Source organism: Gracilinanus agilis, chromosome 6, assembly GCF_016433145.1.
Source record: "Gracilinanus agilis isolate LMUSP501 chromosome 6, AgileGrace, whole genome shotgun sequence".
Taxonomy (NCBI): Eukaryota; Metazoa; Chordata; class Mammalia; order Didelphimorphia; family Didelphidae; genus Gracilinanus; species Gracilinanus agilis.
In genome coordinates, this window is record NC_058135.1 from 218977701 (window position 1) to 219002703 (window position 25003).

The 25003-nt window shown below is 38.8% G+C and overlaps 1 protein-coding gene across 1 annotated transcript in view; it reads left to right on the forward strand.

The window, feature by feature from the left end:
* Window positions 1-24311, forward strand: part of LRPAP1 (LDL receptor related protein associated protein 1) — a 45218-nt gene extending 20907 nt beyond the window's left edge. The window contains exons 3-8 of the mRNA XM_044680898.1: window positions 7604-7728; window positions 10100-10220; window positions 14544-14702; window positions 19922-20004; window positions 21178-21354; window positions 23665-24311. Coding sequence (XP_044536833.1) covers window positions 7604-7728; window positions 10100-10220; window positions 14544-14702; window positions 19922-20004; window positions 21178-21354; window positions 23665-23730 — 731 coding nt within the window. The 3' untranslated portion in view covers window positions 23731-24311. The remainder of the gene's footprint in view (window positions 1-7603; window positions 7729-10099; window positions 10221-14543; window positions 14703-19921; window positions 20005-21177; window positions 21355-23664) is intronic.
* The last annotated feature ends 692 nt before the right edge of the window (window positions 24312-25003 follow it).

Sequence of the window (25003 nt, forward strand, 5' to 3'; positions counted from 1 at the left end):
AGTAGAGAAGTCTATTACTTTCAGTTTTACCACAGTGTATAAGTCTCTGTGTACAATATTCTTTTGGCTCTGCTCCTTTTGCTCTTCATCAATTCCTGGAGGTCTTTCCAATTCACATGGAATTCCCCCAGTTCTTTATTCCTTTGAGCACAATAGTATTCCATCACCAGCATATACCACAATTTGTTCAGCCATTCCCCAATTGAAGGACATACCCTCATTTTCCAGTTTTTTTGCCACCGCAAAACATGCGACTATTAATATCTTTGTACAAGTCTGTTTATCTGTGATCTCTTTGGGGTACAAACCCAGCAATGCTATGGCTAGCTCGAAGAGTAGGCAGTCTTTTTTATAGCCCTTTGAGCATAGTTCCAAATTGCCATCCAGAATGGTTGGATCAGTTCACAACTCCACCAGCAATCCATTAATGTCCCAATTTGGCCACATCTCCTCCAACATTCATTACTTTCCCCTGCTATCATTTTAGCCAATCTGCTAGTTGTGAGGTGGTACCTCAGAGTTGCTTTGATTTACATTTCTTAATTATTAGAGATTTAGAATACTTCTCATGTGCTTATTGATAGTTTTTATTTCTTTATCTAAAAATTGCCTGTTCATGTCCCTTGCCCATTTATCAATTGGGGAATGGCTTGATTTTTTTATACAATTGATTTAACTCCTTGTATATATGAGTAATTAGACCTCTGTCAGAGTTTTTTGTTATAAAGATTTTTTCCCAGTTTGTTGTTTCCCTTCTGATTTTGGTTGCATTGTTTTTGTTTGTACAAAACCTTTTTAATTTAATATAATCAAAATTATTTATTTTACATTTTGTAATTTTTTTCTAACTCTTGCTTGGTTTTAAAATTTCCCTTTTCCCATAGATCTGACAAGTATACTATTCTGTGTTGACTTAATTTACTTATAGTTTCCTTCTTTATATTCAAATCATTCACCCATTCTGAATTTATCTTGGTGTAGGGTGTGAGATATTTATCTAAACCTAATCTCTCCCATACTGTTTTCCAATTTTCCCAACAGTTTTTGTCAAATAGTGGATTCTTGTCCCAAAAATTGGGCTCTTGGGGTTTATCATACACTGTCTTGCTGACGTCACTTACCCCAAGTCTATTCACTGATCCTCCCTTCTGTCTCTTAGCCAGTACTGTTTTGATGACCACTGCTTTATAGTATAGTTTAATATCTGGTACTGCTAGGCCACCTTCCTTCACGTTTTTTTTTTCATTATTTCCCTTGATATTCTTGATCTTTTGTTCTTCCAAATGAACTTTGTTGTAGTTTTTTCTAATTCAGCAAAAAAGTTTTTTGGTAGATTGATAGGTATGGCACTAAATAGGTAAATTAATTTAGGTAGAATTGTCATTTTTATTATGTTAGCTCATTCTACCCATGAGCAATCAGTGTTTTTCCAATTGTTTATATCTAGTTTTAATTGTTTGGAGAGTGTTTTGTAGTTGTGTTGAGAATAGCAATACCCATAGGGCCCAGCTTACAGAGTCCTGGCTCCAGTCCCTCATCCTGGAAAAGAATTGACTTTGGTTCTTAAAGCTTATACCAATGAAGCACGAGCTCTGGCAGATATTGACATGTTGGAAGGGTTTGTATATACTCTTAGGATCAAAGATAGAGAGCTGGGAGCAACCTTCTTGGTCACTTAGCCTTATTTTACTGCTGGGGAGGTTGGCCTACTGAGGATAAAAGACTTTTCCAGTCATAAAAGTGAGTGCAAAGGAAGGATTTGTCTATGGGACGTGAAGAGTAGGACGTGACTGAAAAGTGATTAAACAGATCATTGACCAACAGAGGGCCAAACTACTACTGAGAGAACTGAATCGCCATTCTTTATGTCCTTATTAATAGAATAAGAGCAAAAAAAGAGGTTGCAAATAAGTAAAAGTGGCTCCTGGTCTCTCCTTGAAGAAAGTTATATAAAGGAGATGTTGTTCAGTCATTTCAGTTGTGACTGACTCTTGACCCCATTTGTGGTTTTCCTGACAAAGACACTGTAGAGGTTTGCCATTTCCTTATCCAGCTCATTTGTCAGATGAGGAAACCGAAGCAAATAGAGTTAAATGACTTGCCCAGAGTCACAGAGCTAGTTAAGAATCTGAGGTCATATTTGAACTCAGGAAGGTGAATCTTCCTGATTATAGGTCTGACGCTCTATCCACTCCACCACCTAGCTGCCCTATAAAGGATTTGGCTGTTCCACAGTCCTAAGAATTCTCTCCATTCTCATCTCTGACCTTGGCTTCTCTGACTTCTTCCAAGTCCAAGCCAAAATCCCACCTTCTATAAGAAGTCTTTCTTGATCCACCTTAATACTGGCTGGTGTCTTCTTTTGATTATCTTTAATTTGCCCTATCTCTATCTCATTTGTACATAGTTGTTTACATGTCGTCTCTTATTAGCCTAGAATCTCCTTGGGAGCCAAGACTGGTTTTTGCCCCTTTTTGTATTCCTAGGACTTAGTGTGGTGCCTGGCACAAAGGAGATGCAATTGCTATAATAAACTATTACTATAAGATATTAGCAACGCATAAGCAGGCTGTCATCAGCAGTATTCTGCAGAAGACTGCATCTTAACCATTATATAATAGAATGAAAAATCTAGAGAATGTAAGATCCTGTGCTTAGGGATTGTTGACTACTGGAAGAAGAAAAAACCTGAATAGAGCAAAACACTTCCTTAAAGATTCTTTTTCAATAAGGTATATCTCATTCAGATTCCAAAATTGGTCAGGATTTCTTGAAAGATGTAACAGTAATTAACATTGCTCTACAACCCTCTGATCAGTACCATGTAGGGCCTAGTATAGGAACAACATCATTGAAAAAGATGTTCTTAGCTGATGAGAAATTGCCAAGTGAGAACAAGTTGAAGGATTCCCTCTGGTTGGTAACATTCTTCAGATGTTTGCAGCAGGCATGCTGGTAGCATTAAGTCCTAAAATGTGAGAGGGACTCTTAGAAGAGATCCATGACCTCTCAAGAGCATTGCCCAATGGTCCACAAAGGAGAGAAATCAGGTACATGAAAAATGCCTATCATCCAGATTATGACATGGAATCAGATCTCCCTGTAACTTCTATCCTTTGGCTCTGCCAAAGGGGCCAAAGAGAACAAATGTAAAACTTTCTTCCCTGTTCAAGCTCCAAATTATTTGAAAATGGCCAGCTCATGGCATTTCCAAATGGAGAAAAGGAAAGCTTTTTCTTGCTGGGTTCAACCTTTCCAGAGAAGCAGAAGACAGTATCATCTACCTAGAATGTGTATTTTCTTAATCTAAGCAGTACAAAGGAGAACAGAATTGAGGTCCACAGAAGAGTGGTCATTTCTAATAGCATTTGAGGTATGTGTCCCAGGGAATCAACAAGCGAGAAAAGGATTGCCAAATGCTATGGAGATGAGGTAGCAAGAATTCCTCCTGATTGCAAATCAGCTGTTTGTGACTTTCTCCATCTGTGCTCTATGGCTCTCAAGCAGTTGTTGAGAAAATAAAATTATTCAAGTCATTCATGGCTGGAGAATGGACTAACAGAAGTGTAAAGGGAAGTATGGAAATGTAGTTATTAGGATAACACTGAAAGGCCTGGACAAATAAAGTCAGAAAAAACTGAACAAGTCCAGGATCATGTGGCTTTTATCAGTAGGGTAATAGCAAACTGATTTGGAGAAAAGCTTATCACGAGAGAAGAAACCCGTCAATATCTTTCTAAAGGGGTTGTAACAGCACTGTAGAGTGGGAAATTAGTCTCCAAGGTTTTTGCTTAAACTTTTAATCTTAAGAAATTAAGGGGCCATTTTGCAAGAAGCAAGGTGTTCCCCCTTTGGCCTACCACTGACATTTGTTCCATTTTGCTTCCCACTTTTCTGTTCCTTTAAATTCCTATTACCACCAACACCTGCCGTTCTTCCCAAAATACAGCCTTCCTCTAAACCCCAGGGGCCAGTCAAGTCAATTCAGTTTGACTCAGGACATTTATTGGGAGTCTGCCTACTCTAAAGCACCATGCTAGTGGCTAACCATATAATGCACACATGGAAAAATTCCCATTTATCCTCATGTCCTCACCTATGCTCTCTCCCTACCCTCTCCTCTTTTTTTTCCTCCTCAGATACTGCTTAGTTTGATGCAGAAACAACAGTACATATGATAAATTTGTAAAACATCACCTTTTATAAATAAATATTTCCTATCCACAGGCAGCCCCTGCACACCTACCCCCAGCCATCATCTATGCAAGGATACAAGACAGGCTCCTAAATGTTCACAATAGGATGTCCCCCTCCCTCCCGTATGTCTGATAGCAGAAGCACATGGATTCCTCTTTAATCAACAGCTCCGAATATCAGCTCTTTGGGCACTCCTCAGCTAATTCAACCATTAATTGACTACAATCCAGCCCTTGTCAAAAGCTCACTGGGGATACTGACATTTGGGAAGTAGCCTAATGGCCACATTAACTGTACATCCCTCTATGTTCTCTGTTAAATTATACCATCTCTGCTGAATTCCAAATTCCAAACTTAAATATTCTCCAAGTTAAGTTTTGGTGTTGGGCTCTCCCTCAGCTTTTAGAGGGAGGTATTTTAAAATGCCCATTTGTTAAATGTTTTTGTCTTTGGCAAAACTAGTTGAAGATAACTATTCATTATGTTAGCCAGCATCATCTTCTATTCAGTTCAACTCAACCAACCTTTATTAAGCACCTGCTACTAGCATGGTCATTCGTGTTAGGTCCATGAAGATGAAAAGCAGCACAACTCTTGTCCTCCAAGACTCTACCTTCTACTAGAGGAGAGGAGACACAGATTTAGTATACAAGCTAGAATGTACAGGGGTCCAAAAGGTTCCAAGCAGAGCCAGATATGAATTTAGGGAAGGAGGAAACCCTTCTTGCTGGGAGAATTGGAAATGTAGGAGCTGAACTGATCTTTGAAGGAAGAACAGGACTGAACTAGGCAGGAATGTGACTCATGTTATGGTCCATGTCATGCATTTCTCCTAGAATCTGCAGGTGAGAACTGAGGAGCCAGACACGCTTCCCTGAGCCTTCAGGAAACTCAGTTCTAGATTTGGTCCCCACCTGCAGTAATTAATTCCCCAGGTACCAACTATTTATGTCATCTCTTAATTTTTTTTAACTTTTATAATTTCATATATACATAAATCCATTTTGGAAACCAAGCAAAGTGGAAATCAGATATCTTTAAATGTCTGAGGACATTTTCTTCCCACACTTACATGCTCCCTTCTCCAGGAAGATTTTCTGGTCCCTCTTGACTGATAAAGATCCTTTTCCTTGGGCTTCACATATTTTGCCCATCTCTAAGGTGTTTTATCTAATATGTATTAAAGTGCCTCGTGTTTCTATCTTAACTGCCTACAAGAGAGCAAGCTAAATTTTTTACCTGCCCCAGAACTTAACACTGCTCTGAATATAAGAAGCTCTTACTCAACATTTATAGGTTGATTTGACTAGGAAAAAAGGATTAAACTTAACCTGTGTAAGTCTAAAGAGATCTGGGACTAATAGTAGACTCAGTCAAGAAGAATTTATTAAGGTCCTACTATGTGCTGAGAATTATATTCAGTGCTAGGGATACTAAGGCAAGCAAGATCTTACATGGTGGACAGGGGGATAGGTAAGTATATACAGAATGTTTTTTGGTTCCAGACTTCATGTCATCAATGTAAGGACATTTCCCCTATCAGGACAGAACGCTGCGATGTATCCTGAGAGATTAAACTGCCCAGGGTCACCCAGCCATGATGTGAACCTAGGTCATCCTGCCTTCAGAGCCTTTTCTCATCTTCCTCAACTCTCTACCCTGTCTCTCAGCAAAGGATTTAGATGAAATACATAAATATCTTGTGATTTGTGTGTGACAGGACACTAACTGGGGAAATCTGGACCAGCCTCTTGATCTGAGCCTCAAAGGAAACCAAGAGTTCCCTGAACCTGAAATAAGGGGTACAACAATTAAATTTAGGTTTTGACTCAATATGAGAGTCATAAAAGTGGTCACCATTTATAAAATATTAGCCCCTAAGTCAAAATGACTGTTAGCAGCTTTTATTTACAACAGGGTATAGATAGTGAAAGTGGGAAATATAGGAAGGAGACAAAGCCTGGTCTAGCCTACCAGCCCTAAGTGCTGCTCTTGTAAAGTCTGGCTCAGCCCCCTGCAGGGGCTTCCTGAAGTCCCAGTGTTGTCTTCAGCCAGAGTCCCACCAGTGCAAAATGACTCCAATGCATAATGAATCCCAGAATGCTATGGCTGGCCTTTTTAAAGTGGTTTTCTCAATGTCACTTCCTGCCACTCCCCCACTTAATGAGAACCAATCACAGCCTCCTAATTTGCCTGGCACTGCTACAGGGAGCAGGGGAAGTGCTTGTGGCCTTTGGAGGTGTGAACTAGTAAGTGACTTGTGAACTCTCTTACTTAATGGTTAGCTAGGTGCTAAAGAGGGGTACTTTAAGTTCTTGATTTGATTAACTAAAAATAGACAAAGGGAGAGTTAATTCTGTCTTCACAAGGGGAAGAGCCTTCACTCCAGACAGGGAGAGCATTCTAGTCAGAAAACACCAAAGACAGACTGATGTATACAGTCCCTTGCAAGGGGACATTTTGACTATAATACAGTTTGGGAAAGAGAATATAGGTAAAAAGCCCAGGGCTAGATGATCCCTGAGAAGGTGGTGTCCTGGATAGAGCAAACCTCTATGGGATTCCTTGTCTTTAGCTGTAAAATGAAGGGGTTAGACTCAGTAACCTTGTTAGACAGCTGGCTGGTTCAGGGACAGAGCACCAAGCCCAGAGTCAGGAAAACCTGAGTCTGAATCTGGCCTCCAACTCTTACTAGCTGGGTGACCCTGAGCAAGTCACTGAACCTGGCTCAGACTCAATTTCCTCATCTCTAAAACAAGGATAATAATTGTACCTACCTCCCACAATTGTGAGGATTAAATCAAACCAGATATAAAACACTTTGCAGTCCCTGATGCCCAATATGAATAAGATCTAATGTTACCACCTGTCCCTAGAGCTGAGAATCCCTAATTTATAGAAGAGGAAACTGAGGGTCACAGAGCTTGTGATCTGGTTAAGGACACAGGGCTAGTATATTGCCGGGATGGGACCCGATCTGGCTCCTCTGACCACAAATCTAGTAGGTTTGTTTGTTATTGTTGTTTTCCCAATATGGCACAGCTCTCCTTGGGAGAATTCTTAGGCTCATTGTGCTCATGGCTAAACAAGCAATGGAGTTTCAGGCTCCCTCCTAGATTTTGTTCCTCTTTACATCAGAGGTGCCATTCTCTGGCCCTCTCAGAGTCCCAGATTCCCCCTCTGTAAATTGAGGAGATGATCCATTCTTCATGTGTTGTTATAACCCAAATGCCTTGTAAACCATAACAACGGGACCACCTTTGCCAAAACACAGACCTGTTATGAATAAATGAGCTCGTTTTAAATCTTTTTAAAAATTTTTTAAATCTTTTTAAGATTCAAAAGAAAAATACACATAGATGTAAATAATTATTTAATTAATAAAAACTCTTCTCTTTCTCTTTAGTCATTCTGGCTAAATATGGACTAGATGGGAAGAAGGATGTTCAGCTGAAAAATACCAATTATATCAATGATGGCACAGAAAACGATGTGTTAGAAGATCCAAGACTGGAAAAATTGTGGAATAAGGTAAAGTTTTGTTTTGTTTGATTAAGAATGTGTATTTGAGCTATTACACAAGCACCCAGCATGAATGAAGTGCCTATTCTGTGTCACTTAACCTCCTTGGCCTCAGTTTTCTCATCTGTAAAATGAAGCAGTTGGACCAGAGAATGCCAAAGAAGATAGCAGAGTGTGGTCTCATTACTTGTGTCTCCATGAAAGCTCTGCCTCTTTCCCTTCTCTCCTAGACTGCTGCAACAGAGTCCTAATCAAGACCCTTTCTGCCAGGTCTCCCTGCTTCAGTCAGTCCTACACAGCCAGAGTGGCCAGAAGAGGCAGCGTCAGTGTTTTGTCTATAGCCCCCGACGACCCCTCTTCCATTCCTCAGAGCTTGGCTCAGGGGCTGTCCCTTTCACAAAATGAGCTTCCAGGATCCTCCTTGTCTCCATCCCATTGTCGGTGTGTGCACATTTAGTGGAATATGAGCTCGAGAGACAGGGTTTAGTTTTGTCTTTGTATGCAGCTGGTGCCAGTTGTGAATACCAAGTGAGTACTTGGTAAAGGGACGAGGAATAGTGACAACAAGCACCAGATTTGGGTTGAGGGACCTTCGTTTGAATCCTGGCTCTGCTCATTGCTGGCTCGGTGACCTGAAGCAAGTCATGGTCCACTCTGAGCCTCTCTTGCCTCCTTATCTTCCAAATGAGCAGAGTGGAATGAAATCATCTCTTAGGACCACCCTAGCTCTAAATCTTAGGGTGCATATCAGATTAAGGAATGTGACTTTTTGGGTGGAAAAACCCAAGGTTCAAAATATATTTAATTGCTTGGTGTTTATCTTGTTATCCTCCCATGGTAAAATTAATGAGCTCATCCTCTGTCTAAAAGTATTAAATAAAAAATACAGAAAATGCATTGTGTCTTAAATAAGAATGGTGGGTGGGTGATTTATTTTTCATTCTTTATTTGATGTGAGAATTCTGCTCCATTTCAACCTAGGAAGGACCATGCTCTCTAGGGCTAGGTATGGCAGATAATATTTTTTAAAATCCTTACTTTCTGTCTTAGAATCAATACTGTTTATCAGCTCCAATCAAAGAGCAATAAAAGCTAGGCAGTAGGAGTGAAGTGACTTGTCCAGGTTCACACAGCTAGGTTGTGTCGGAAACCAGATTTGAACCCAGGACCTTCCATCTCCAGGCCTAGCTCTCAATTCATGAGCCACCCAGTTGCCCCGCAGATGGTATTTCAGCCTTAGTTTGAGAGCCGGTTTCATCTCAGATGTAAGTACAGTGTGGAATGTTCCTCTGAAGATTCCTAACATCAAGTGTCCTTATAGTATGGTCACAGGACCTGATTCATGTTCTTTGTCATTAGAATGCCTAGTGTAAAGCTCACATTTGAGAGTGTGCCTCATTTTTATGATTTATGAGGCAATTCTCCCTAAAGGCCAAGGGTTTCTTCTCCCCAAAGTGAGCTCTGGGTTCAGACAAGGGCTGTGTAGTTTGGATGCTAGTGCAGTGAAATCTCTGAGGTGAAGGATATGGGGTACTGCTGCCTGTGTTAGGGTATCCTGGCAACATCTTGTCTTACAGATGAGAAAACCAAGGCCCAGAAACATCAAGTGACTTTCCCAACGTCACATAGCTTAGTCATTAGCTAGTCAGGATTTGAGCCCACATCTTGTGCTTTAAAAATACAGAGTCCTCTCCACTTTCCACACTAAATCTCTGACCTAAGATTTCATGGGGCTGGGGATCCTGAATCCTGGAAATGTATGATGTACTGTTTCTACATTTCCTTTTGCTTCTTAAACAAGCTCAGACCTAGTGACTTTGTGAAGAAAAAATGTTTCAAAAGACAGCAGTGCTGCAAGAAGGTGCTCAGGGATAAAAGTGAAGCATGATTAAAGCCAGCCCTGGGAAGCACTCATTCATCAGGGCAGTAAGGAGACCATTTTAATTAGATAAAACGAAAGAGCTTTTGCATGAACAAAATCAACGTCCCTAGAAATAAGAAAGGCTATTAATATGGAAAATCTTCCCAGCAAAATATCTAAAAAAGGTCTGACAGAAGATAAAGATTCATAGTGAACTGACCAGTGCATAACGCTAAGACCATCAAACAGTAAATAACTGATCAAAAGATGGAAATGGGTGATTTTCAAAAGAAATGAAAACTACTAACAGAATACTCTACTAATAATAAGCTACGCAAGTAAAAATTATTTGATCTTTATTGTTCCTTCTATCTCTAAATCCTGGGCCTGAGTAATTCTGAGAAAAGCACTATAGAAATGTAACCTATTATTATTGACATTAATAAAATTTAACCTTGTGACTTTAATCCATTTGAGTTTCTCTCTTTCTTTCTCTCTCTCTTATTTCCTTCTTGTTAGGCTAAAACCTCTGGGAAATTTTCAAGTGAGGAGTTGGATAAACTGTGGCGGGAATTTAAACATCATAAAGAAAAAGTCCATGAATATAACGTCCTTTTAGAGACTGTGAGCAGAACAGAAGGTACTCCCTGTAATGCTGTAATGTTCATAAACAAAGAACATCTTTGTTTCCAAACAGTGTTTTACAAAATTCTTAAGCAGTTCTGTAAATATGACATCTCTATTCCTGAGCTTTTCCTGGCTATTGATGCAAAGTGTGGTATAAATAGTTATGTGGGATTCTACCATGGGCACATTTTGGTGGGTAGGTTTGGGGCTTTTTGTTGTTGTTCTTGTTTGTTTTTTATATATGTATACATATATATGAGTGTATGCATATGTGTGCACATAAGCATATAGACATATAAACATATTTGGTGTGTATACACCCATCCTTAAGTCCAGGATATCATAGATTTCTTTAAGCACCTGAAGTATTAGAGAAACTATTGAGTGAACTAGAAGAGATCCATATTTTAGATAAAACAGGATCTTTGTCTGCAGTTGTTCTTTTGCTAGCCAGTCAGCCAGCAAGCCCATATTAAGTGCTTACCATGTGCCAAGCTTTGTGCTAAATTCTGAAGGCACAAAGTGAGGCCACACTTGGCCCTGCCTTCCAAGCGCTCCCATTTTAACCGTAGAGACAAACCTGAGTGTAACTGGGTCCAGCCATACAAAGCACATGCAGAGTAGAGGAAAGGTAATCCAATAGGGAAGGTCCTGGCAGCTGGGCTTTGGCGACTTAAAGAATCAGGTTTCCCTCAACAGTACTAGCAAAGTGGAGGGGAGGGGGCTTAGAGGGAAAGAGAATGAGTTTTGTTTTAAACATTGTAAGATTGAGTATAGGGCCTCCTCTCTGAGATGTCCACAGGGCCTGGTCCTCAGCAGAGAAAGTAAGCCTGGTTTTCCTAGAGCTAGGAATTGTCCTTCAAGAGATGAGAGCTAAGTCCCTCCTATGTGCTTTGCTAGTTGCCTTAGGAAATACTAAGACCAAAAAAAAATTATCTCTGCCCTCAAGGAACTTAGAGTCTACATGGAATTATATTTATGTACCTAAACAATTCAATTAAATTTAACAAGTATTTACTTAGTTCTTGGCATGCCCCAGGCAATGATAGTAGTACAAGAATGCTAACAATTAGGGGATCAGGAGATGGTACCCAAGTTGAGCTGTGAGTTAAGGTAAGGACCATATATGGGATGAATGAAGAGAAAATGCATGACAGATGGTCATGCTGGGAGATTGAGGATGAAGAACAGCAGGTAGGCCAATTTGCTTGAAATATAGAGAGAATGAAAAGGAGGAAAGGTAAAATAAGTCTGGAAAGGTTACCTGGCATCAGACTATGGAGAACTTACATGCTAAAAAAGAGTTTGCCATCAGTTAAAGAAGCATAAGATTTTGACTTATAAAAAATTGGCTGTAATACCTGATCAGTCCATTAGGTACATAACAAAACAGTCATTTGCACAGGGCTTGGTAGGGGTCAGGGGGTGAGAAGGCTTCTTGGAGAGGAGAATATTTGAATTGGGCTTTAAAATGGCATATTATGAGGGAAACTAGATGGCTCAGTGGTTTGAGAGCCAAGCCTAGAGACAGGAAGTTCCTGGGTTCAAATCTGGCCTCAGACACTTCCTAGCCGTGTGCCCTGGAGCAAGTCACTTAACCTCCACTGCCTAGCCCTTAGCACTCTTCAGCCTTAGAACTAATACTCTAAGACAGTGATAGGCAAACTACAACCTGCAAGCCAGATGCGGCCCCCTGAAATGTTCTCTCTGTCTGCGAGACATTATTCCTAATCTGATGAATACAAAGAGTAGGATACAATACAATGAAATTTTGAAAGAGTTGCCTTACAAACAGACTGACAAATGAGCATTTCCTTTCCTTTGGCCCCTTCTTTAAAAAGTTTGCCCATCACTGCTCTAAGACAAAAGATAAAGGTTTAAAAAAATAAATAAATAAGTGATGTGTTGGAATTCATCAAGTGAAGACAGTGGAGTACATTCTAGATATTGGGGAAAGAAGGAGAAAGTGAGCTTGGCTGGAGTATAGAAAGTATGTGGGAAGAATTAGTGTAAAATCAATTTGAAAAGATAAGATAGTGCCACACTGTCAAGGGCCAAGAATGTCAGGCAGGAGAGTTTGGATTCTACACAGTAGAGAGTAGAAAAGATTTTGGAGAAAGGATATCATCAGAGCTTTGCATCAGGATGATTAGCATCTAGAGCAGTGGTTCCCAAACTTTTTTGGCCTATTGCCCCCTTTCCAGAAAAAGTATTACTTAGTGCCCCTGGAAATTAATTTTTTTAATAGCAATTAATAGGAAAGATAAATGCACCTGTGGCCATCACCACCTCCCTGGATTGCTGCAGCATCCACCAGGGGGCGGTGGCGCCCACTTTGGGAATCACTGACCTAGATGAATGATGGGCTCATAGGTAAGAGAACAGAGGTGAGGAGACTTGTTAGGGGCTGTGGCAGTAGTTGAGACAGTTGATAATAAAGAACTACATTGGCATGTTCAAAGCTCCCCTTTCCTATTAAAAAAAAATTTCAACTGCAGCCACCCTTCTTACATTCATTAACAGGCTAGTGTGTACACAGGGAGAAGAGGGACAAAATGTTTAGGTAAGACAAAATCTGCAAAATTTTTAGTGGTCCCCTCCCACCTTATAAGTGAGATCCATGCTCTTTGTAATAGCTCCCTACCTAGTCGCCTTCTCTCTAGCCTCTTAACCTCTCCAATCCATTCTTCACATAGTTGCCAAATTAATCTGATGGACAATCTGACCCAGACACTCCTCTATTCAAACGCCTTTAGAGTCTTTCCTGCTTGCCTGTAAGATATACAAACTCCTTAGCCTGGCATTGAAGGTCAGCTGTAGCCTAGCTTTATTTTACTCTGCTTCCCTTCTTACACTGTATATTGCAGCCAACGGATTGCTTCCTGAGATTTCATCCTGCCTCCTTTCACTCCTTAAGGCTTTAAATGCTCTCCTTTCTTATTTCCACCTGTCAGAAACTTTCTCTTCCTTGAAGGCGCTGCTCAGGTATGATCTCCATGAAATCTTCCCCCAGCCTCACACACAAAGCGTGCATTGCTTCCTTCTCGAGTATTCTTCTCTTTCTTTAACTGTCTCCTTTGCCTGTATCCCATACTATTTTATGTTGTAATTTTTGGTTCACCTGTCCTACATGCCCTCTTCGATTATAAATTCCTTGAGGCCAGGGATTGCAGATTGTGTCATTTGTGCAACGCTTTACACAGAAGAGACATTTCATTGTTGTTGAATTGAAGCAATACAGCTAGTACTGGAATTCAGGTCTTCTGACTCCTAGTCTACCCTCTTTCCACTCCATATTTTCAGATTAGGTATTTTCTTTGACATTTCAGAGTTAGTCATTTTAACAGGTCATCTCTCTCCATCACAAAAGTGAGAAATTATAGACTTTTTCAGATATTTTGACCAACATGTTTCCAGACTCTATTATTGGACACATGACCTATCCAAAATGACAGATTGGTGTTTTTCCATTCTCACAAACTGCCAAACAGAGCAGATTGTAGACACTAGCAAAGTGACAGGTTAGCTTAATGGGCAGGGATTTGGGTGCAGCCTTGAAATAAAAGTTAACCATCAAATTGTACAGAGTTGGCAAAGATTTGTTTTTATAAAAGTGTAGTTTTCCTGCTTTGGTTTCATCTTTAGGTGGATCTATTCTATTTGTTAGGTCATTAGATGGAGAGTATGAAACAAAGATTATTGTTTTTTGGGGGTTTTTTACATTTTTTTTAAACCCTTGTACTTCGGTGTATTGTCTCATAGGTGGAAGATTGGTAAGGGTGGGCAATGGGGGTCAAGTGACTTGCCCAGGGTCACACAGCTGGGAAGTGGCCGAGGCCGGGTTTGAACCTAGGACCTCCTGTCTCTAGGCCTGACTCTCACTCCACTGAGCTACCCAGCTGCCCTACAAAGATTATTGTTAAAGACTGCTGAAGGAGAAATGAATGTTCTTCTGGCATGATTCTCTTTTAACCCTTATGAAAAGGATAATGACAGAATGAGGATGGAAATAGGTCCCATTACATACAGGGGCTGGGACAGTGAAGTGGACAATCAATTCTAAACTCTAAAGGTCTGAGAGAAGATCTTATGTAGTTCTTGTTTTGTTTTCTAGCATCATGTAGTAAGGGAAGCCCTGAGCTCAAGATTCACCAGACCCAAGTTTGGTTGTTGTCTCTAACACCAATGGCTCTTAGAGACACAAAATCTCTTAGAGAATCATCCCCACCTTCCTCTGTCAAACAAAAACTATTTCCTTTAGTTTAGAACCTTTAGTTCCGGTGAGGAAGGTGTAAACTAGTAAAGTAAGTTGTGTTTTTGCTCCTTTTTCCAACAGAGAGCCACAAAAATGTAATCAGCCCATTAGAGGAGAACCATGTCAAAGAGGATGTGTTACACAGCAAACACACAGAACTGAAAGACAAACTACGGAGCATCAACCAAGGGTTTGACCGTTTACGGAAAGTTAGCCATCAAGGTTATGACACCAACAGTGGTAAGCTCTCACTTTTTATTACAATTCAACTGTTTACTGGGATAATATTGAAGAACGTTGAGCCAAATGAGGTTAATATAATCATTATGACAGTAATGCATTATTATCTTCATCACTAACAAGAAGCATGCTGGCTGGTGCCTTCTGTTGGCAGGGCACTGGACCAGGTGCCAGGGGTACAGAGTGGAGGTACGAGGGCTTTGAGATAATGGCCATTTCTTGAGTGTTGGATCCAGGCCCCCATTTTCATCCCAGGATTGATGGCTTTACATCGCCTTTCTCACCTGACCTCTTTAGCTCTGTTTCTCACCCCTTCGAGACATCTCTGTTCTTGTCTTTTTCCGGGAGTGCTTTCTTCCTCTCCTCTTCCTGTTCTCTGTTGGAAACCCTTCTCTTTTTCCATTTTTCCTCTCATTATCCTTTTTTTCTTAGAATTCCCACATTACTTATAATCTTATATTGTATAATAAATTGTTTCATAGTGCTTTTGGAGTTGTTTCTAGATAATACACTATGTTTCTCTAACTAGATTTTAATCTCTTTCAGAGCTAGGATCACATCTTTTATTGTTTCTACCCCAGAGTTAGAGTAGTAGGCTTACAGAAGGTGCCTGATGAATATTGAATGATTCATTGCTATTGCCACAAGATTTTCTTTGTAGATCAAGAAAGTATTTGCCTTAGGTTGCATGCATTTTGTGCAGAATAATGGAAAGCAGAAATTTAGCTAGCTGCTCCCCTGCCTATTGAAATTCTTCTCATTCTTTAGGATCCAGCAAAATTAGTGCCTCTTTCTGGAAGCCATCCCTGAGCCACACAAATGAAAGTGATGTTTCCCTCCCATTTCACACTTGCTTTTAACACCTTCCATCTACCCTTATCATAGTCTACACAGATTGTGTTTATTTGCACATAGGCCATATCCTCACTTTGGGATTATAAATTCTTTAGGGCTGAACTTGGTCATTTTTCGATACAGTGCATTGCACATGATTATCACTTAATAAATACTAAATTGAGTTTCATTTATTTTTATTTATTTATTACTAATTACATGTTATAACAAGTTTCCACACAACTTTTCCTAAGTTATATGATTGAACTTATCTCTCTCCTTCATTCCCTTCTCTTCCCCCTCCCAGTGGTGACAGGCAATTCAATCTGGATTATATGTGTATTATCATATAAAACATATTTCTATATTTTTCATTTTTGTGAGTAATCTTATAAAACAAAAACCCAAACAAACAATTGAAAAGTCTTATGCTTTCATCTGCATTCTGTCTCCAACAGTTCTTTCTCTGGAGGTAAATAGCATTTTTTGCTTTAAGTCCCTCAGAATTGTCCTGGATTATTGTATTGCAGATAATAGCAAAGTCTATCACAGTTGATCATCATACAGTATTGCTGTTACTGTGTACAATGTCTTCCTGGTTCTACTTATTTCGCTCTGTATCAGTTCATGAAGGTCTTTTCAGCTCTTTCTGAAAATCATCCTGTTCATCATTCCTTATAGCACAGTAGTATTCCATCACCATCATGTACACAGTTTGTTCAACCAATACCCACTTGAGGGACATCCCCTTAATTTCCAATTCTTTGCCACCACAAAAAGAGCAGCTTTAAATATTTTCGTACAGGTAGGTCCTTTCCCTTTTTTTTTTTTTTAATCTCTGGGATATAGACCTAGTAATATTAGTGGTATTACTGGATCAAAGGGTATGCATTATTATAACTCTTTGGACAGAATTCAAAATTGCTGTCCAGAATGGTTGGATCAGTTCACAGCTCCACCAGCAATGCATTAATGTCCTGATTTTGCCATATCCCTTCCAACATTTATCATTTTCCTTTACTATCATATTTGCCAATCTGATAGTTGTGAGGTGGTATACCTCAGAGTTCTTTTTATTTTCATTTCTTTAATCAAGAGGGATTTAGAACTTTTTTTCATTTAATTATTGATAGCTTTGATTTCTTCATCTGAAAATTGCCTATTAATATCCTTTGACCATTTGCCACTTGGGGAGTGATTTGGATTCTTATACATTTGATTTAATTTTTATATATTTGAGAAATGAGATCTTTATCAGAGAAATTTGTCATAAAAATTTTTTCCAGTTTTTTGTTTCCCTTCTAATCTTGCTTGTGTTGGTTTTATTTGTACAAAAACTTTTTAATACAATATAATCAAAATTATTAATTTTACACCTTCTATTGTTTTCTCTCACTTGTTTGGTCATAAATTCTTCCTTCTCCATAGATCTGACAGGTAAACTATTCATTGTTCCCCTGATTTATTTATAACATCACCCTTTATGTCTAAATCCTATATCCATTTTGACCTTATCTTGGTATAGGATGTAAGATGTTAATCTATACCTAATTTTTGCCATACCATTACCCAGTTTTCCCAGCAGGTTTTGGCAAATAGTGAGTTCTTATCCCAAAAGTTGGGATCTTTGGATTTATCAAACATTAGATTGCTGAAGTCATTTACCCCTGCTCTAATCCATTGATCCCCTCTTCTGTTTCTTAGCCAGTACCTTAGGGTCTTTTGATGATTACTGCTTTATAGTACAGTTTAAGATCTGGGTGCTAGGCCACCATCCTTCCCATTTTTTTTATCATTTTCCTTGATAGTCTTGATCTTTTGTTCTTCCAGATTAATTTTGTCGTTACTTTTCTAGTTTCATAAAATAGTTGTTTGGTTGTTTGATAGGTATAGCACTGAACAAGTAAATTAATTTGGGTAGAATTGTCATTTTTAATTCATTAACTTGGCCTACCCATGAGCAATTAATGATTATCCAGTTGTTAAGATCTAACTTTATTTGTGTGAAAGGTGTTTTGTAATTGTGTTCATATAATTCCTCTGTTTGTCTTGGCATATAGATTCCCAAGTATGTTATATTGTCTAGATTGATTTTAAATGGAGTTTCTCTTTCTAACTCCTGCTGCTGGACTTTGTTGGAAATATGTAGAAATGCTGATGATTTATATGGGTTTATTTTGTATTCTGCAACTTTATTAAAGTTATTATTTCAACTAGTTTTTTAGTTGATATTCTAGAATTCTCTTAGTCTATCATCATATCATCTGCATCAAGTGACAGTTTAGTTTACTTCATTGCCTATTTTAACTGTTTCATTTTCTTTTTGTTCTCTTATCACTAAAGCTAGCATTTCTAGTACAATATTAAATAGTAGTGATGATAACAGGCATCTTTGTTTCACTCCTAATCTTTTTGGAAAGGCTTATAACTTATCCCCATTGCAGACACTTGCTGATGATTTTAGATAGATAGTACTTATTATTTTAAGGAAAGGCTCTTTTCATCTATTGAGATAAACATGTGATTTCTATTAGTCTGGTTATTGATATGGTCAATTATACTAATAGTTTTCCTAATATTAAAACCAGCCTTTCATTCCTGGCATAAATCCTACCTAGTAATAGTGAATAATCCTTATGATATATTGCTGTAGAATCTTTGTTACATTTTATTTAAGCATTTTACATCAATATTTATTAAGGAAATTGATCTGTAATTTTCTTTCTCCGTTTTTGGTCTCCTTGGCTTAGGTATCAGCACCATATTTGTATCATAAAAAGAATTTGGGAGTACTCCTTTGCTTATTTTGTCAAAGAGTTTATAAAGTATTGGGATTAATTGTTCTTTAAATGTTTGATAGAATCCACTCGTGACTCTATCTGGCGCTGGGGATTTAAATTTATTTTTTTTTGAGATGGGATTATTTAAGTATTCTATTTTCTCTTTTGTTTACCTAAGCAATTTATATTTTTGTAAATATTCATCTATTTCACCTATATTGTCAAATTCGTTGTCATATAATTAGGCAAAATAGTTCTTGAGTGCTTTAATTTCCTCTTCATTGGAGATAAATTTTCACCCTTTTTATTTTTGATACTAGTAATTGGATTCTCTTTCCTTTTTTTAATCAAATTAACCAATGCTCTGTTTTTTCCTAAAACCAATTCCTACTCTTACTAGTTCAGTAGTTCCTTGATTTTCAATTGTATCAATTTCTCCTTTGATTTTTAGGATTTCTAATTTAATCTTTAATGGGGGATTTATAATTTGTTCTTTTTCTAGGTTTTTAGTTGCATGCTCAATTCATTGTTCTGCGTAAGTTTTGTATGGGGTTGCTTTGCTCTCACTATTCCCTATTAAATCAGTGCTTTGCTCTTCTTTGTGGCTCTAAAATTTTCTATGGTTAGGTATTCCTTTTGCTACATGCTCATTTTCCCAGCCTTCTTTTGCCTCTAGACTGGGCATTCTGAAAACCACTGATTCTGTGTCCTCTGCTGATGACTTGCAGGACCTAGATCCCTGTGAGTTATTTTGCCCTGGGGCTTGGGGCCTCACTGAGGATTCATGCCAACTCTTGGGACTTGAAGGAATGAGGGAGGGGTGCTATGATGTTAGTTTAGGCAAGGTCCCAGGATCCAAGAATTGGCCCATGCCCAGGCTCAGGACATGGGGCAGTAGGTAGGGGGGGATGGCCAGCCCTCTTCTGTGTGAGGTTTTACTTCCAGTTCCCCTTTATCTTGTGACAATCCACTCTCTCTGCCTACTTTTCAAGTTGTTTTCCACAGAAGAACCCCTTCACTCCTTCTCCTTGTTGAATCTAGAACTTCAGTTGTTTTGAGGCACTATTTTATGGTTAGTTTGGAAGGATTCTCAGAGAAGTCCAGCTTTTGCTGCTACTAAACCACCATCTTGGCTCTGCCCTGCTTTGAATTTCATTTAAATGACAAAAGAGATTCAGATTCACAGAATGTTAGGAGAAGCCTTCAAGACCAGGTAGTCCAATCCTCTTGTTTTAAGGGAGAGAAAAACTGAATCCCATAAAGGGAAAGTGATTTTAAGTCTCAATCACCTCCTCCATAAGATGGGAAACATTTTATTTGCCCTCTTGCTTCACAGGGTTGTTGTGGGAAATTCGCTTTGTAAACCTTAAAAAGTATTCCATAAAGGTGAGCCCTGGCAATTATGTATTCCTGTTTATTTCCTTATAAAAACCATATATTAAAATTCATGAAAGAATTACTAATTTACATCAAAGGGATAGTTGGTTATTTTTGGATCAATCCAGGTATTCTGGATCATACATGTAAATGTCTTTCCTTAAGAATGTTAGAGTCACTGGTCACATGTCAGCACCTCTCATGGTTTTTATACTTTTTTACTTTTAGAGTTTGAAGAACCAAGAGTCATTGATTTGTGGGACATGGCTAAAACAGCAAACTTTACTCAAAAGGAACTGGATTCATTTCGGGTAAGAAAAGACTGAAATAATTCTCCTAATAGAATCATGGATTTTCAAAGTTAGAAGGAAACTCAGAAGCCATCCAGTCCAAACTCTGCCTCCACAGAAATTCCTTCTCCTTGAATATCTGTAGCCATAGGAAACGTGCTCCTTCCTAGATGGCCCATTCAGTCATGAGACAGCTATCATCATTAGAAAATTCCTCATACTGAGCCTAAAATGAAGCACCAGAAACTGAACATGGCACTCTAGGTGTGGTCTGATCATTATTTTAAATCTCTTGTCTCTTTCCCTAATAACTTACCTGCTTTTTTCCAAAAGTCATCCAGCAGCCGGCAGGTGCTTCATCCCAGATTCTTCTCCTTGGCCCCTGCTTTTTTCCCTTCCAGTTTCATTCTGCCTTGTAGAAAGATATAAGCGAGTATAAGCTAGAACCCATTTGTCTCCCTTTCATTTCTAGGACAGATGAGAGAAAAGAACAGCTGGAGACCCCTCTTCATTTTCCTAGAGTCATTAGGGAGAGGCTTTAAAAGCTGTTCAGGCCAACCCCCTCATTCTACATATGGGAAAACTGAGGCCCCAAAAGGAAAATGATCTGATAAATATATGCAATATATATTTATCAGATCAATTTTTATATATATATATATAATTCTTGAGTACTTACCACATGTTTAGGCATCAGTGTTCATGGGCTCCAAGGAGAGTCAAGCAAGAATTTCTCTTCAATTAAAACAACCAATGGATTGGTTTTAATCACTTTGTTTTTAAAAACATGAATTTAGAGCTGAAAAGGGACCTCAGAAATTCATCTAGTCCAGATCTATAATTTTACAGATCAGGATGCTGAGTCTAGAGAGATTAATAACTTAATGTCACATAGATAGCCATAGCAGAGGTTTGCTGGCCATTTGGGAAACTGCCACTGTCGTCTTTTCTTTGAAGAGCAACAGTGTTATAGGATATAACGTCTTGAGCTTTCAAAATGTCCTGCTACAATAAACATGAATAGTAGTTTGATTCCACCCTGAACTATCTAAGCCTTACATCCAAAGCCATAGCATGTAGTTAGTTGTGAATTTTTTTTAAATTTATTGTGAACATTTTTCAGGGACTCAAGTTATTAGCATCAAAATCAAGAGAGAAACAAAATTTTTGGTTCTTATTAGTGGTCTGTTGTAGGAGGAGCTTAAACACTTTGAAGCCAAAATTGAAAAGCATCATCATTATCAGAAACAGCTGGAAATTTCTCATCAGAAACTAAAGCACGTTGAGGGAACTGGAGATAAAGAACACCTGAGCAGAAATAAAGAGAAATATGCCATGTTAGAAGAGAAGACTAAAGAATTGGGTTACAAGGTTTGTATCATCATTGTTTCTGCTGGGTGTCATTTTTTAATCTCTTAATCAGATCGTTGCATCTAGAACTTAGGAGGGACCTTGGAGATCATCTGGTGTTTATTCTTTCATTCTTCAGGGATTCCTGATTTTGTCCCTGTAGGTACACCCTCCCCCAGTGCCCGTGCCTTGAGTTTCTAAGACTGAAAATTTAGCATCTTGCATCCAGTGTCCTTGTGGCAAGCCTCCCTCGTGGAGACAGCAGACATATTCTGAGCCCCTGAACTAGGCCCCTATTCATTGATCTCTCACAGTTACAGAGGACCTTTGTCACCACAAGGGAGGTGGATTGTGAATGTGCTATCCCCATGCACAGATCATACCGTTTCCCCAACTGGAGAGGAAAGTGGAGTTTTATAAAGAATGACTCAGCCTGGGTGTCACGGCTTCCTCCAGGAACAAAAGCCATGCCCAGTCCAGTCTGTGCATTCAAGTCTTCCTCCTTCAACTACCCCTCTGGCTCCTACCCTCAGTATTAGGCTTCGGAGTCCACAAGGGTCAGAATCTAGCGAGACCCAGCACTTTGTCATTTGTAAATGCAGCAAAAACCATCCCCTCATTGGGATACCTAGGATGGTGCCTGCCCTGATTCTTCTGTAATAATTCAGTGCTTTATCCATCTTCTAATGTCTGAATGGTCATTAAGGGCCATTACCATATCATAGTGGTGGGTTGTGCACTGGAACTTTCTTAATCATCCTGTGGTTTAAAAAATATTCTATTATTTTTTCATTCTATTGTTTAAAAAAGACCTTTACCAGAAGAGTTCAGTGGAAAACCACTAGGCTGAGAATAATTAGGTTTGTGTTTTATCCTTTCACCAAAAAGTTAGATGAGGGCAGTAGCTAAACCTTGTATCTTCCCCAGCACAGCGATGTGCACACAGTAGGTGCTTAATGTTCACTGATTGAGAGGCATTAATATTTCAGGGAGAGCCATTAATTCATCAATGGATGTAATCCTTAAGAGAAACATTTTAGGTGTTTGTGTATATGAGACAGCCTGATATATTAGGATGACTTTAATATTTTAAAATTTCTTCCCTCACCCATCAGTTTTGATGTTTACTGAGTAACTCTAATTAAGTTCGTCTATGTCTATGTCTAGTCTATGTCTAGAGTTTAATCCCTGCAGGTAGATCTGGGTTAAATGGGAGCCCAAATTTTGCCCTTAAAAGAAACCAAGGCCACATTTGTAAGAGAATAATTAGCTATCCAGGCACAGAGACCTTCTTCCAAGTATTCTTCATGGGGAGGAATGAAGGCTTCATGCAAACACGTGTAACATCATCACACTATAGCAATTGCTGAAGTCATGTGGGAGCCTAAATTGGAAAACTACTGCTGTTACTGAAACCATGCGACTAACCCAGGATAATGACATAGGGAAATAGAGAATGAAATGGGATTGTAGATCTGGCCATCTACCTTTAATAGTCTTATTATTCCTGAAAGGTGGTCAAATCCAATAAAGGCAGGAAACAGGATAGCTCTCATGTGCATCTACATAAGAAGTCAGTCTTAAGATGAACATGAAAATGTTAGCATTTAGAAGAATAATTCTATCTCTAAGAAAAATAGTGTGTAATTTAGGTTATTTGAGGCTAATGTGGATTAATTTGATGATTACAGAAATCAGAACCATTTTGGAACTTGGAGAAACTTAAAAAATAATCTAGTCCAGCATTTCCCAAAGGGGATTCAGCCCCAGAACCCTGGGGACCTTATCTCATACATCTTGAACTAGGGAATTTGGTGGTATTAGAATATCTTTAGGATAAGATGTTGGGACAAGTTTTGGAGCAGTAAAACCTGAGTTTGGGTTCTGGTTATGAACATCCTTGTGCATTTGAGCATGTCCCTTAGTCCTCAAGTTTCCTAATCTATTAATGAACCACTCGAATGAAAATGTCTTCACACTTGCCTCTAACACTCTCCATCTACCCTTTTTATAATCTACCTTTGAGCATATCTATTTGCACATATGTCATATCCTCATTTTGGGATTATAAATTTCTTTAGGGCTAACCTTGGTCATTTTTCTTTTTTTGTTTTTAATTATTCAGTAGATGTTTCCTAGTTAATAGTGAGTTGCTTTTGTGATATTGACAGCAGATTCAGGATGAGTGGGTGATTGCAAATCAAGATCAGTGCTAGAGTTCATACATTTTCATTTTGGTTTCTATCAGGCTATCTAGCATGGCTCCATCATATTCCATTGACTTTATAATTGCCTGCCCATCTGGTAAAAAAGATAAATTTCCATCTTTAGGTAAAGAAGCACTTACAAGACTTGTCTACAAGAATCTCAAGAGGTCTTTCACACAACGAACTCTAATGGTATCCTGGAGGTGCTCAACACTGTCCGCTTTAAGCATCAGAACTTTTATGCCTATAGGTTTTCATCCTAAAAAGAATTTGTTAAAATGCTGTGCTTTGTAATATATAAGACTTAGATAATGGTACCTTTGCAGATAGGTCAATGTGTCCTCACTAAGGGATTCATTTTCAGTTGTCATATATCTAACTTTGGAGCTGAAAGGTATAAATGTTAAGGCAAGCCAGACACTTAAACAACTAGTTAGTTATCTTGATTCTGTGCTCTACTGTCTGGGTCTTTGATTGACAGAGGTGCTGTTTTCCCTTATGCACATATTGATGTCCTATTTTTTTCCCTGTAAGAAAGTTCTTTTCACATTGCACATACAGAAAATTCAATTACAGATCAGTTTGCATCCACCCATAAGTCCATAACTCATTACTAGAAATTTTATGTAGAGAAATCATTAGAAAAAATTAGAAGCTCTCAGATTTTTCATAAATATGAAACCAGATTTTTTTAAAAAAATAAGTCACATGCAGCATTAAATCCTGTAATCCATCTGATCACCGTAATGAATTAAAGTAAAAGAGACAAAATGTGTGAGTGGTTTTTATCATTCTCTGTGGAAGCTCTCCCACCTTCACCCATCATTGTCTGGTTCTCTAACCCCCTTCCATTCCCACCCATCGTCTCACCCTCCATAGAGGCCTGTGTGAGGGGAAAGAAGGCTTTCACAACATCATTTCTCCTGTCTGTCTCAGTGGCGTGATTTGCTGTAGCTAAGCTTGTAAATATACAAAGTTATAATGATAAAGCATGATTTTCACTTTCAAAAATACCCTCACCTTCCATCTTAGAGTCAATACTGTGTATTAGTTCCAAGACAGAAGAGCGGTAAGGGCTAGGCAGTGGGGGTAAAGTAGCTTGCCCAGGATCACACAGCTAGGAAGTGTCTGAGGCCACATTTGAACCCAACACCTCCCCCCTCTACACTTGGCTTTCTATCCACCAAGCCATCTTTCTGCTTCTCCAATAGACCTTTTTTTGGTGGTGGGGGGTGGGGGGAGGGTTGAAAACCCTGGAATAAAAAAGAAATGATAAATGCTAGAGATACAGGAGACAAATAAAACATGTATATATTCCTTTAATAAAAAGCACTTTATAGACACATCTTAGTCTGAGCCTCACAGCAACTTTTTTCAAGTCCTACAGTCTCCATTTTACTGTTGAGAAAACTGAGGCTCAGAAATAGAGTATCTTTCTTGTGATCCTCCATTAGACTGTAAAC